This window comes from Trachurus trachurus (genome assembly GCF_905171665.1).
Source record: "Trachurus trachurus genome assembly, chromosome: 14".
NCBI lineage: Eukaryota > Metazoa > Chordata > Actinopteri > Carangiformes > Carangidae > Trachurus > Trachurus trachurus.
This window is the reverse complement of record NC_139903.1, coordinates 14,645,397-14,659,548: the sequence shown is the minus strand read 5'-3', so window position 1 is coordinate 14,659,548 and position 14,152 is coordinate 14,645,397. Positions and strand designations below refer to the sequence as shown.

At 43.2% G+C, this 14,152-nt stretch overlaps 1 protein-coding gene across 1 annotated transcript; it reads right to left on the bottom strand.

Moving 5' to 3' along the window:
* Window positions 1-1,443: 1,443 nt before the first annotated feature.
* LOC310996861 (A disintegrin and metalloproteinase with thrombospondin motifs 15-like) lies at window positions 1,444-13,845 on the bottom strand. The gene is made up of 8 exons (XM_083986363.1): window positions 12,695-13,845; window positions 8,023-8,155; window positions 7,739-7,906; window positions 5,638-5,921; window positions 5,368-5,545; window positions 5,089-5,261; window positions 4,085-4,260; window positions 1,444-3,939 (listed from the first exon to the last, which is right to left on the bottom strand). Exons 1-8 carry the CDS (start codon window positions 13,628-13,630, stop codon window positions 3,147-3,149), a joined length of 2,841 nt encoding a protein of 946 aa, XP_083842489.1. The 5' UTR covers window positions 13,631-13,845; the 3' UTR covers window positions 1,444-3,146.
* Between the last annotated feature and the right edge of the window lie 307 nt (window positions 13,846-14,152).

The following is a 14,152-nucleotide window of genomic DNA, read 5'->3' as shown; positions in this document are numbered from 1 at the left end:
TTTTTTCCCCTCCCTCTGGCAGTATCCTAGCCTACAATCCATTTTAAGAAAACAATATGCATCACTCTAACTGAAAAAAGGTATGCATAAAAAAAAATGTCTGCGATTTTTCTGCGGTTAGGATTTGTTTATACAGTTAAATACACAATTTCAAACATCTTCTTGTCCTCTTAGAAATGTACATGTAGAAAAAAACAATTCTTGAAAGCATGTCACCTCTCATTCAAAACGTGTCTCCAGTTCTGGTTGGCCGGTAGGGAGTCCCAGGTATTTCACCTCCACAATCACTCACAGTGGTCCAGATTGTCAGTCTGTGTGATACATACATACTTGAAAAATACTTGAGTCTGCTACGAAAAAAAACGACAACTATGCAAGCTCCATCATAAACTCACTGAGGAGGAGAGAAAATAAAGCTCTTGCACATTCACTATTTGCAAGCTTGTTAGCTCATTAGGACACAGAAGTCATAAACCTCAGCTGTAGTCAGCTGATCAGTCACTGACCAATCATATCCATTCTCCCACAAAAGGTGGTCTATTCAAACCTAAGCTGCTGACACTGATCTCTCCTTCAACACAGCCTCCACATGCTTTGTCTGACTCTAAAATGGCTCGTAACTAATCTGAGTTGTTTTGATCCCACTCCTGCAGGGGGTTATTCACTGCACTCCCTGGTCCGGAGTGACATGGCATGCTGCTTGTCAAATCCAGGGAGCTTTTTGGAGTAGCACCAAGCCTAACTGTATACCATTGGTTGCAATAAATGGTTTTAATCAATGACAAGAGCTTTTTTTTTTTTTTAAAGAACCAACTTTGTTCAAAGTCGGGAAGATGCGGTCTGTAAAAGTGAGGCCCTTTGTAGCCGTCATACTCGGAGGCTGAACCGAAATGAGACGGTCTGGTCTACAGATGATTTGAACTGTGCATCACCATCACTAGTGCGTCACAAAGCGGGGCCCCTGTTCTTGCAAAAACCAGAACATGTAACATTTAACAAAAACTTTTGGGGTTTTAGGGCCCCGTGTTCTAACAGTTGTACTGTTACTGTTGCAGTCAGCTGAAACCGACATGCAATGAATCTTGGAATATGAAAGGCCTTATTTTAAGGGAACTGGGACAGTCTGGTTTGTATCTTTCTATCATACGGTCTAAGGTCAGGACTGTGAAGACAGCTGGCTATTAATCAATGACAAGAATCCACAGTTCAAAGTTGTTTTACGCTGCACCCACAACAATGTACTAATGTACTACTACGACTACTTGCAGCCACTGCATTGCAATAAAGTGAATTACAGTACTAAATAAAAAACAGTATCAGTTACAACAGTTCATTGATGGCTTTATTTTTGGAATAAATATTCTGTAGTCAAAGACAATTACAAATGCCTGTAAAAAAAAAAAAAAAAAAAAAAAAAAGATTAAAAAAAGTATGTACATTATTTTTTGCACAGAGCTGAATAAATGTATACATAGTATACAGTACAGCCCATGTAGGTCATTGGTTTCTTTTGCTGTACAAAGTGCAAAAGCTGATAGAAAAAAAAAAGAAACAAAAAAAAAATCGTAATCCAACTAAAGGAGGATCCATCCTGCAGTTAGGTGTTAGACTGGACAATGTGGCCCCTTGAGAAACAAAACAAGAATATAATGGATTACAGGATTTCATCGAGTGTGTAGAGAGAACATCTTGGCTCAGGATGTGGGGCCATGAACAAGGAGATTAAGGCAACACATATTCTGTAGAGTATAACAGAAGACTTGCCAGTTTTTCTTCCCCTCGCTGCTTTATTGTTTCGTTGATAATAAATTATCTTTGGTAACTGTGCCAGACAGGTATGACATAACAGGCTTCACAACTGGCTGAACACTGTGAACTGAGGAGACAATTGATGTGGTTGAACGAAGGAAACAATCAAACATTTTGAACGCAGATGGCAGGAACCGAATGTAGTGTGTAGTGTGTTTGTTTGTGTGTGTGTGAGTGTGAGATATCAGGCTAGGGTCATATCTCAAATGAGCAGTGCAATGTTGGATGCAGCCTGATGAAAACACTGAGCGAGTGGCCACAAGAGCTGACAGGGAGCAAACCACTGGTCTTTGTTTCCTGTTTGGATTGATCTGTCATTAAAGCCACCAGTGTGACCTCAGGTTTATAGTTTAAACTGTTCCCAAGACTGGTGCTGAGCGAGGTCTGCAGAAAATCAACATATAGGAGGCATAAAACTAGGAAGATTTCCTCATCCTCCATATGTTATTATTTGTCTCTGTGAAAGCAGGAATAAAAAAAATGATAGTGTGGTTGTTATTGTAGAAGTCATTTGTTCCATTAACTTGGATTGCTACAGCTGTTATCAAACAGATTTTAAACACATATTTGGATTGGATAAATGTTGCAGCAACAGCATAACAAACAGCCTACGTTGGACTAGCACACAACTGTAAATCTGTTACATTTCTGAATCCATGCCAAATTTTTAAAAGGTCCCTGAAATTAAAACATAACCAAAAAAAAGAAGAAGAAGAAGAAAAGAAGTGAAAGATGGCCAGTGAAGCCCAAAATGTCCTTTGAATGTATTATTGTGCAGCACACGGGCATTTAATTATTGTCCAGTTGGTTGAAAGTTATATATATGTCAGTCTTGCTACATTTTTTTTCTTTGAAAGAAGGAATGAGAGGAGTATTGTTTTTGGACAACCAGCAGGCTTCATCAATCTATATGCAAGATCCAACTAAAACTTCGAAACCTGCACCGTCAAAATATTATGGCAATAAAACTGGATCCTGACTCATAAGGTAAATTAGACTGATTATTTGCAAATGGGCATTCTGTATCTGATAACAGTACGAGGGATTCGGCTAAATCTGATTTGGCCTTCTGTTATGTTATTTTGCCATCAGAGTTAAACCTGGATAATGTCCTGTGAAGTCAGAGTGACGGCAGTGAAAAATATCTTCCAGCATTCATCCTGCAGCTCTCACTCTGCTTCCAATATTCGCTTTGTTCTTGCGTGTAAGTGCCCGTCATCCTCTAACAGTCCCATGAGGCAGGTGGAAACATCTGCACCTGACAGACATGGTGTGTGTGTGTGAGAGTGTTAAACTTGCAATTCAGACCAACATTTGTAGTTTATTGGTTCTTGTCACTAGCAAGGACTTAGGTTACAGAAGTCCAGCTCCTGTGGTTTGCGTAAGCCAGCGCAGTGCTCCCTTGGTAGCAGTTGCCCCGGTTGGGTTCTACAGTGCAATGGTCGTCTCTTGAAGCCCTTCCCACAGGTTCTGGAGCAAGGTGACCACTGCCCAATTTGCCACTCAGGACATGGATCTCCACAAACCCTGGTGGCCTGGGGTCTTTGTGAAGAATCGCAGTCCAACCCCGGCTTCCCGTCCAGTCTCAGACACTGCACCAGCCTCCTCTGGATCCCACTGCCACAGGTCACCGAGCACTTGTCCCAGGCCGACGATATCCATTTCCCAAGACCAGGGTCCTCCTTGCTGTAGGACTTCTTCAGAGTGTCTCCTCCTTGCTCCTTGACACTGTCCTCAGCCAGGACACTGTTGTGGGAGTTTAGACGTCCGTCCTTCTTCACAGTCTTCTCCTCCTTGGTCTGACGTGCGAGGTAGAAGGAGTAGCGGATTCGAGGCGGCGTCATCTTGCCTGCACAGAGCACCTCCACCGTCAGGGCTTCTCCCACAGGCTTCACGGCCTGCAGGGTCTCGGAGAGGCCAGCTGTGCCGCTGTAGCGCAGCAGGCTGTTCTTCACAATGATATCCCTCTCGCCAGCGGATACGATGTAGTTCCCATTGAGCAGGTAATGGCCCTCGCTGTTCTTCACCGCCAAATAGTTGTCATCACTCATCATTCCCTTGTAGCCTCGCTGACGGATGTCTATATTGGCTGCGCCCACTGGCAACATGACCACGAAATTGTAGCCGTGCCTGAATGCCAAAACATATTACAGTCAATGAGAGCTTATAATAGAGGTGTGAGGCAGATATTGCTATCATGCTTATGTAAGAGGTAAAGGGTGATGTAAACAGCATCATCTACACACTATCCATGAATGTTGTGGCTTTTACTCACACAGGCTTTGTGAAGAGTCCCGACACCTTCTTGCAGCCCTTGTTATCGCCTCCACAGATTCCACACTTATCGAACTTCTTGGTGGAGCCAATTTTTCCATCACAGCCAGCCTTGATGCACTTTCCTTGGACACATATTCCAGTGGAGTCTGGGGAGCATGGAGTCCCATCAACAACCTGGAGGTGACAAAAACAATAGAGTTAGCTTTTTGTATGCTATGTGTAACGCAAAATGCCCACAGGAAGTGGATGCAACCGACCATCCAGTGCACACAGCTGTACAAACCAGGATCTATTCCAGCAGTCCCTGTGAGCTTGCTTAGCTTTACATCTTTCTCCAGGTTATTTAAGTACAGTAAAGTGGGAATTCATGTGTCTGCTATTTCTTTTCGTATGGCTGTTTATGCTTATGAATTTAGAAGAGATCGCAGTTGGAAATACAAACTATAAGAGTATGATGACAAGATCAGCGTCACAGCTTGTATGACCTACATAAAATACAGCATTGTGAACACACTGAGTCAGTCGTTTTTTCATCATGTATCAAACATTAAATCTGACACCAAATGAACCAAACTTCAGCTCCAAGTTTTAAATTTAACTGTACACAAAAAGCACTTACACAGAGAGTACTGTAAACTCATTTTCGGTTCAAAGCATCCTGACTCCGCGGTTAAAGCATCCAGCTGGTCTGTGATTCAGAGCTACGTGTCCCCTGAGTGCTCTTATCCTGGCCTCCTCAGCTGGTATGATGGAGTGAAGTGTGAACTCTGTCTAACTGCTGCTGAAACTCACTCCACACCCTGCTATCTGAAAGAGATAAACTGTTCTCCTCCTCTCCTTCCTTCATTCCTTCCTCCACTCTCAGACCAGAGGCAGCTGGCTGACATATATTCACGTTCTCCCACATGGACTCATATCTTAAAATCTAACCTTAGTTCGGTCAGAATTTTCAGATTATCTTCAAATTTGTTTGACAAAGTAGAGAACACCCTTGAGGTATACCTTGGGCGCCAGGACGTAGAAGTAACCGGTGCCGTTTGCCCTGCAGATGAGTTTACACCTGTCATCAGGAGACACTCCAGAGTACTTTGGTACCCAGACCACAGAGGGGGCAATACGGTTACTGTTGAAACTGTGGCCGCTGGTCTCACACTGCTCTTCACGAAATGTCATCCCTACACAGAACGGGAGAGAGAGGGAGAGTACAGAAGGTGAGAGGTGCGAATGCTCCAGGGGGAAAAATGTCACTGGGCATACTTGTCTGTTTTGAGCGACTCGTACCTGTGTCAGGGCAGCGGTTCAGGTTGCAGGAGCGGTATTTGACCCGAACCCCCTGGCAGTATTTACCCCCATTTGACGGAACTGGGTTGTTACACTCCCTTTTAGACAGCTGGACGCCGCCTCCACATGTGCGCGAGCAGGAACCGAACGTGCCCCATTTACCCCAGCGGCCGTCCACCTGGAAACACACAAACAGTCAGTATAACAACAGAATAAATCAGACCCCCCCCCATGCTAGGTGTTATGTTGATATCAGGAACTGAGTCTGACCTTCACATTTTGAACGTGTTTGTCCGAGCAGACGCCTCGGTCGCACACCTGTCCATCCCCGCAGTGGGTGCCGTCTGCCCAGGGGAAGTGTCGAGTCATACACACCAAATGGCCGTTGGACTTTCCTGTGCACCACAGACGACCGCATGGTGGCTGCATGAAGGGACAGGGTTTGGAGCCTTCTCCGAACGCGAGCTCGCACTGTCGTTCCAGGATGTAGGTTGTTCCTGGCAGCAAGTCAGGGAGGACCAGTGGTTTCTGAGGCTGGTCAAGCAAACATTCGCCTAGAAAAAGGGACACTCATTATGAAACACACTGAACCCATACCAGCTGTGAAGTCTGATTTTATTGGTCCTTTTTACTAGCTTCAAGCGCTTACACCCGTTTATTAAAGGTTTAAGACCCAACACTGTGTTAAAATATTATTACAAAATCATGAAAAACAATGTATTCTAATGTATTCTGTAGCTACACACCAGTCTTTCCACTATCATTTTCATAAAATGCTTGTGTGGGTGGGTGGGAATTTCAGTTGGGGTCAGTAAAGCAGCTTTTGTCCATGTGCATGCAGTGTATGCCATAGCCACACACAGACATATACACACAAAACATTCAGGATTGCCTCACACACAGCCACCCCCACCCCAATCCTATCCTCAAACTCTCCATAAAAATCCACGCTTGTCCTCCCACATTTAATCCCTTGTTGCAGGGGTAAATTCATCTTAAACTTTTAGATTTGAGCTTTAAACTCTTCTACCAAACAGAGTACAGCTTGTGCACAGGGCAGAGGTCAAAGACAAGACTCCATTTACAAAAAACTGACACACAGGAGCCTTTCCAGGAACAAGTTAATAAAGGGATGAGTTTGACAAACAGGTGGTTGGTGAGCACCGTCAATGGATGAGAAGGTTTCCAGGGGCAAGGCCTCACACACAGCTTCTCACCCATATGAGGAATTTACACATCCAGCGGAGGTCATTTGTTGCAGGGGGAAAAACTGGCTTCACTCACTTTGAACTGTTTGCCATGCCATCAGTGTTGTGGTGAATTTATAACAGATAATAAGGCAGTGAGCCGTAACTGGTGGCAAATTAGTTTCCTCCTGTTTCACCGCAAATTTGGCAGAGGGAAAGGTGCTGGTTAGCCTACTGTAACTGATCAGACAATACTATATAAACAAGTCACTCTACACTGAATAAGCTCAGCCTCTCCTCTTCCTTCCTACTCTCTCTCCCCAAAGAGCAATCATGGAAAACAATAGCTAGTATTGTGTGTGAGAGTGTGCGAGTGTGTGTGTGTGTGGATGAATGAACAGGTTACAAATAATTCTGGGCGCAGCACTCCATGAAAACTGCCTCAAACATGTGGCGACATGCTTTTTTCTTCTCCCCACTGCTTTTTGAAGTGGAGATTTATGACGGACAGCCAGGAGGAGCTGAGCTAGCTACAACACTGTTAGACAGAAATCACTCCCTGTCAAGTCAAAAATGTTCCTCTGTGTCTCGCTCCGGACCTGTTTGTGTTCTTTTGTTCAGAGACCTTGTCAAAAATGGACACAGAAAGTTTGTCTATTTGGAGTAAAGCTGCATGGGAAACACTGGGCAGATACACCTCGCTGTCCAAACCACTGTGGTGACTCTCCCCAGAACAAGCCCTCTAATTTGGGACAGATGTGGGGGCAGTTTTAAAATAAAAAGTTAGCATTGCTGTGAGGCCAAGTGCTGTGGTCTAGGCTGTTTGGCAAACAATCTGCATCCAAATGACTTTCTTTTTGGTTTTTGATGGTCATTTCTATGAGCATGGTACTATAGGTTACGCAGATATCACGTTTGAAGCATTGATGGATGCTGAAATTCAGTCATGCTCTCACTTGCATCTACCTCCAGTGATTGCAGATGCAAATCAGGAGGCTTTTATCCCAGAATTATGTGCTGCAAATGGAAAATGTCAAACACAAGACCCTGCTCCTCCTCAACTGCAGCATGGAAATCATGCGGTATCTTGATGCAAGAGCGAGCACAACCGTGATGATGTTCTCTCAGCACCTAGCTACGGAGTCTGTTTACAAATACAGGGATCAGGGGTGGTGGAAACTTACCGTGCCCACTGTCCAGAAATTCAGTGACGATGGCAGCGCTGCAGGGGGACCACGGGCTGGTGCGGTTGATCTGGATAAGTGTGGGAGACATCATGTGGTTGTCCTGCATTTTCCCAAATACGTCCTCACAGGCCTTCACGTTGTCATGTGGCATATTGAAGACATGCCCTGTACAGAGGGAACAAGATGTCAGACGTCTGTCATGAATACACAGATACCTGCGACTGTCCATATGCATCCACACTATAGGAAATCATTAAATCATAAATCACATATGAGCTCACCAAGCTCATGGGCAGTGGTGAAGGCTGAAGGCAGGCCATCATCTTCAATCACAGAACAGCTCCTCTTCGGGTCACACATGGTGCCAACGTCTGCCATGCCAAGAGTATCACAGGTGGAGGCTCCACACAGATCCTGGTCAAATAACAGATTTATTTTACCACATTTGATCTTGTCAGAGCTTAAGAAAAGTCAGCTGAGCATGCTATTTCAATAAATTAATATTTGATGGAGTATTTGACTTGTGGGGCCTTGGACTTCATGATCATTTTATGGTAATAATGTAAGGTGATTGAGCTTCTCCAGACATTCTGTGATCAATCATGACTTTGCTCCATCAGGACCAGAAACTTTTAGGTAATCAGGTTACATTTTTGCTTCTTTATTTCAACTACTTTATTTGTGGTTAAAACTTATGAGTGCTCCAGAGAAGTACATAAAAAAGTTGCTGCACCAACAAATTGTGTATGTGTGTGTGTGTGTGTGTGTGTGTGTGTGTGTACAACTACAGTAAGCTCAGTGGACAGCTTGGATACTAATTTTGCCATTGTCCTTTGTCTCTCACAAAAACATCTGGCTAATGTGGGAGTTTGTTTGAAAGCTGTCTGATGGTGAGACTGTTTATTGCCCCTGTCTGACCTCTTTTTAGTGATCTCACCTTGTTGCCAGACGTCAGCAATTAAATTGGTGAGTAAAATTTTATTAATACCAGTAGGAGTGATGGCCAAAACTACAAAAATAAGCTCCAAGTTGTATTAAACTGCAATTATCTTTTAAAGTCTTGTGAAAAGCAGTTTCCAATGTGATACATTTTGCTGTAATCTTAAATATTCATGATTCAAACTACAAAAATCCAATCCAATCCAAAACATCTTCAATCTAAATCAAAAATCTACCTCATCAGGACTGTGTGGGTGTGATTTGAGTAACATGAAACAACCCAACAGCTATAATCTAATTTTATTTCAAATGCTTGAAATGAAATATGTGACATCACCTTTTTCCAGCTGAGCCATGGCCACTTTAAACTAATGAAAACTGCACAGGAAAAACTCAAAAGTGAAATAATCAAAACTGTTGTAACTTTGGCAGACAATTGTGTTTGTGTAGGATCCCATCACTCATAGTTACAAGATGACTGATAAAATACATTTCCAGGGCCTTTAAAATATCTCATTGTTGGGCCTTTAAAATCTGCTTTCTAGAGATTGGGAAAAGATTTGATAGTGTTGAGAAGGGCTTTCCACCACCCAGTCTTTAAGTGTTTTAGTGGGAACAGTGTTTAGAGTACACCTTCTTCTATGAGGTCATGTAACTGTCCCCAATCATAACATTTCCATACCAGAGCAGAGTTTCCAAATGACCTATTTTTGCACCACAAGGTATTTAAAACCAAATCTTAGTGAGTATCAATTTGGAGCGAAACCTCCTAATCACAGGACAACTTCAGCAGTAACCGCCAGAGAGAACCGCCCATCTGCTTGCTCCCTAAACAGCCCTGTCTCTCCATACCCAAACACACAAACAAAATAGTGGCGGTCAGCTATTACAGATAGCTAAAGCACAGCGCTGGTTTAATGCAGCACAGTCCCAACAATCCTGTGCTGCACTGAATGTACACATATAACATGGTGCCAAGTGAAGACCTCAAGTGCTGTGACAAATCATTCCTAGAATAAACCACAAAACCACAATTGTTGGCCCATGTAAATCTAGTCCAGATGTGCTCATGTGCACAGACTTCATCTCAACATTTGGACCATTTATGAGCAAAATTACAAAAAAAAAACTGAAAGTTGAGAAGAAACAGCAGTGTCAATGAGTTTGTTCATTGCTATGACCTACTTCCCACATCTGTCATCTATCTATTTTTTGTGTTTCTGCAATTTAAAAACAATAACTTATCACAGCAAAGACAAGTTCCCATTTTTTTTGTGTGTGTGTGCACTATGCAGATTTCCAAGCCTTTAATTCTCTGGGCAATTACAATTTGTGTTTTGGATGCACGACTTAAAAGTAGCAGAGCTTGCATTTGTTCTTTTTAAACCTCATAGGCTTATGAGGGGTGGGAAAGGGGGCTGATTCAGCAGCAATTACAGACACGGTTTAAGAAATCTGGACATATTTGGGTGTTCTCTTATCTTTCTCAGCACATTATCTATCATGAAGCAAAGACGTATACATGCTGTGGGCTACAGCTCCCCCCACCCCCACCCCTCCTACTCCCTCTCAGGAAACATACATTAGTCAGTTGGATTCAATCTTTTTGGAGACTGATTGTTTACACATAACAATCTCAGTGTGAAACTTCATGAAATGAGTTATCTTGGAACATTCTTTGCACAACAATCATGCTGGCTACAGAGTTTAAAGGCGACCACAGTTGCCTCTGGACAACACTGAGTTGGTCTTCATAAAACCTACAAATTACACTGTGGGCTGGTAAACAGCAGACAATGGACATGCCTTAAATGCTTACTGAAAACTATGGTAAACCGAAACAACACCACTGACTGAACTGATCAATTTTGAGTCACCGATTCTTGAGTCAATAGAAGATTGGACCGTGAATTTTTGACCTTAGCTGATTTGATGATGAGTGCACATGTGTGACAAAACTCTGTTTGATATATGAAGTGTAAAATATTCTCTTGGATCGAGTGACTGTATCTGGATGTGGGTGAAGGCCTGAGTTTAGATGTTTAGTAAAAATATTTAACAAACAAGACCTGGCACTTTTACATACAGTGGAGCTCTTAGTCTTTAAAGTGATGAGATCCCATGATGTTTGTAAGAAACACCCAAAACAATGTTATCCGATCTTCTATTATCTAATTTGGGAGATTCACATTCCATGTCATTACAGGCATAAATGATGTTCCTGTTGCTCTAATGTAACAACAGCTTGGTTTAATTTGAATGAATTATTGAGGAACAAAACAAAACATCTTAAATATTTATATTACTTGTTTGTTGTACACTCTGAATGCTGCTTTGTGCACCAACACAGTCACAATATTTACCAATCAAAGCTATTCTGCACAGTTTATGCAATACATTCCAACAAATGGAATTCGTTTTTCACACATGGGAGGGCGGGCCAGTGACGACACAATTTCTTTGTTTGACTGATCTCAGTAAAATGCAGCTGCTTCTAAAATACCCCTCTAGTTATAGCTTGTCAAACTTCTCATCAAAGCAGCTTAGACCACTCATTCAGTCTGATATAATATCTACTGAAACGCTGACTGACTGATTGTGTGACTGATGTCTCTTGTTATAGCAAATTATAGCAACATGACTCACTGTCTGTAAGCAGGCGGAGTACGGTCTGTGGTCACCTTAACTACCTAGTTTAGAACATTGACTCTGCATGTGAGGCTAATGATCCCACAACCTGTTGATGCTCTAGACTGGGCAGCATGGCCTAGAAAGTAAAACATATAGGTACCTTTACAGCAAAAACAATGAATATTACATGTGTGAGATAGATGCAACCAATGCATTGCAGCAGTGGAGAGCTGTTCATCTGGAGCAGCTTGTTTCAGACTTGGACTGAACAAGTGGGGTATTAAACATGGGAGGATGATGGGATATGTATCTGACATCAGCTCCCCTCTTTCTCCTCCTCCTTCATCATCCCCCCCCCTCCCACACTTCCACAATTTCTCCCTTCAGGGGCCTGTTTAATGAAGAGCAGGCAAGGTGGTGGGTAGGGCTGGAAAACCCACAGCTGGAGGAGAGATGGGAACGTCTGAGAGAAACAAGACACTTCCGACTAGTGAATCCCAGAGGGCAGTGATGGTCATTATATTTGGTGAAGTTACATGTATTACCAGCGTTGGTTTGAGGTCTATACAAACATGTGTCATGACATGCTCTTGACAATGGCAAAGGATAAATCATCACCTCTTTATGTTGCATATGTTTTCCTTACATCTGCAAGTGACCCTTTAACTGCAGACTGCATATATCTAAACTTTGTCTTTCTCAGTAATGAAATGTGTGTCTGGTGGGTTCATTTGTCCACTTTAATATCAAACTTGAAATTAAACTGGCTCAATTCCACAAGACAGACCAGTGGGTTGCATGCTGACCAATGAATATGAGCAAGATGACTTCATCTCTGACCTCGTGTCATCTGCCAAATATTTGGGAGTGCAGAGAAATGGAAGGTGAGTTCCAAGTCTATAAAACTTCCCTCTGAGGATCCATGAGGAGTGATCAAGCCTGTTGCTGTGTTCAGCTCAGTTTAACTTCCTTTGTGTCCCAGCTTCAGTGTGAAAGCTGTGATTCTATTGGTGGGCTGGATATTCGCCGAGTGGTTGTTCCCCGAGTTCAACGGAGGTGGAGAGTGTGTTTTGAGAGCAAACCAATTAAATGACACAGCAGGGGTGGTTCAGGGGAAACCTGTCCAGTTTCCAATCTTATCACATATAAACTATACCTTATGAAGCTATGTATATTGCATCATTATTATCACTTTTGTCACCACCATCGTCTTCTCATTGTTTTTTCGTATATGACTTATAAAGATAAATACTTTTTTTTTTAATTCGCCATTTGCGCATTTCTGTGCGTAATTGCGCATAGATGCACATTGTCGCCTCTGCTGCGACTTTACACCCTCTAATGTAAGTTAAAGTCAGTCATAATTTGAAATATAATTTTTACCTGTCTGGTGAAGAGGATTGCTGTGTCCCAGTAATCTGGATGCTTGTCGCTGTTTTTGTTCATCTTTTTTTGCCAGGTGCAAAAGTTGCGCAGCGTCATGGCTGCGTTCCCGGACACCTTGGGTCCTTTGTCCTCCTCGGATATAATCGCGATCTTCACAACCACTATGTTGATGGAGTTGAGAATGCTGGGGTGTTTGTAGAGCCTCGCTGCCACTGCCATCAGCGTCAAGAGGTAGTGTTTAAGGTCATCCCCATGGAACTGTGCCATGGACTCGTCCGCGACCACGAGCGTCTCCACGTACCTGGGTATTGAAGCGAACCTTTTGGCTCTCCCCATCCTCCTCAGCATCGTTTCGGTCACATTGCTGTGTTCTTGTAGTCGCTTGTACTTCTCCAACGATTGCGCAAGCTGGATACTTATGTCGCTGTCCACTGCGCACCTAGAGGTTGAGTTGATCTTCAGGTTGTTGCTGGCTCTGCGCCGTATGATGTGAGCGCTTTCTGCGCTCCTGGTGTCATTTTGCACCGGGCTGATAAAATATTCCCATCCTTGGAAGCCAAACGCGCCGTGTAAACCTTTACAAAGGCTCAGAGCAGCATAGGAATAGCGGTCTTCATTCACATATCCGGAGTAAAAACACCGGCTCAGGTCAGTGGTGGTGTCGGAGTTGGAGAGCCAGAATGCGTCTTGGTTAGAAATGGAAGGCGCAATGAAATTAGAGTCTTGATGTAAATCGATCACTAAGTCCTGCTGGAAAGCTCGTATCTTTAGGAGACATTTCTCATTGACGATATCCACGCTGTTGTCAAAATCCGTCCTGTCATTGTTGTGGTTATCCAATCTAACTGGGAAGCAAAGTTCACTTTCCATGCAACGAGCAGGTTTTGAGAGTGAGACCACAAAGTAGAGGAGAAAAGTTGTTCTGATAAACATGACGATGCTTGCATTCAGTAAAGAATGCAAAGACAAACGGGGAAAATAAAATTAAAATGATGTTGAATCTGCAAGCTCACTGGATGCGGTGTCAGCCACAGACCAGGATGAAGAGCATAATCCTGCGCGAAGGATTCTACAACAATGCAGGTCGTACAAGTCCACTCAGAGCAAACTCCTCCTGGTCATGACCCAATCCCATCCTCCACCTGTGTGAGCTCAGTCGACTGCTGCCTTCTGTGGACTTAATGCATTTTCGTCATGTGTAAAAAATATGGAAACTCAATCTCTCTTTTGGAGGGGGCCGTCTTTGGACGCGCTCATTGGATGCATGTCTCAGCTGAAGGTTTTTCTGCGGCCACTTGAAACTCAGCAAACCGCAGGCCTATCATCATCGTGTCCCAACACACTGTGATGAATTAGCTGATCTCCCACTTCCAGAGCTTTGTGCGCAGCGACTCTCTCTGACTCCACATAATGTCCATAATCCCATCAAGTTATAAGGATCAAATTAACAGTTAA

Excerpts from the sequence above, each read along its gene's own strand:
- LOC310996861 (XM_083986363.1), bottom strand. The coding sequence starts at position 13,630 with ATGTTTATCAGAACAACTTTTCTCCTCTACTTTGTGGTCTCACTCTCA. Across the intron at positions 5,922-7,738 it reads ATTTCTGGACAGTGGGCACG|GCGAATGTTTGCTTGACCAG; the intron begins GTAAGTTTCCAC and ends CCCTTTTTCTAG. Across the intron at positions 4,261-5,088 it reads TCTACGTCCTGGCGCCCAAG|GTTGTTGATGGGACTCCATG; the intron begins GTATACCTCAAG and ends TGTCACCTCCAG.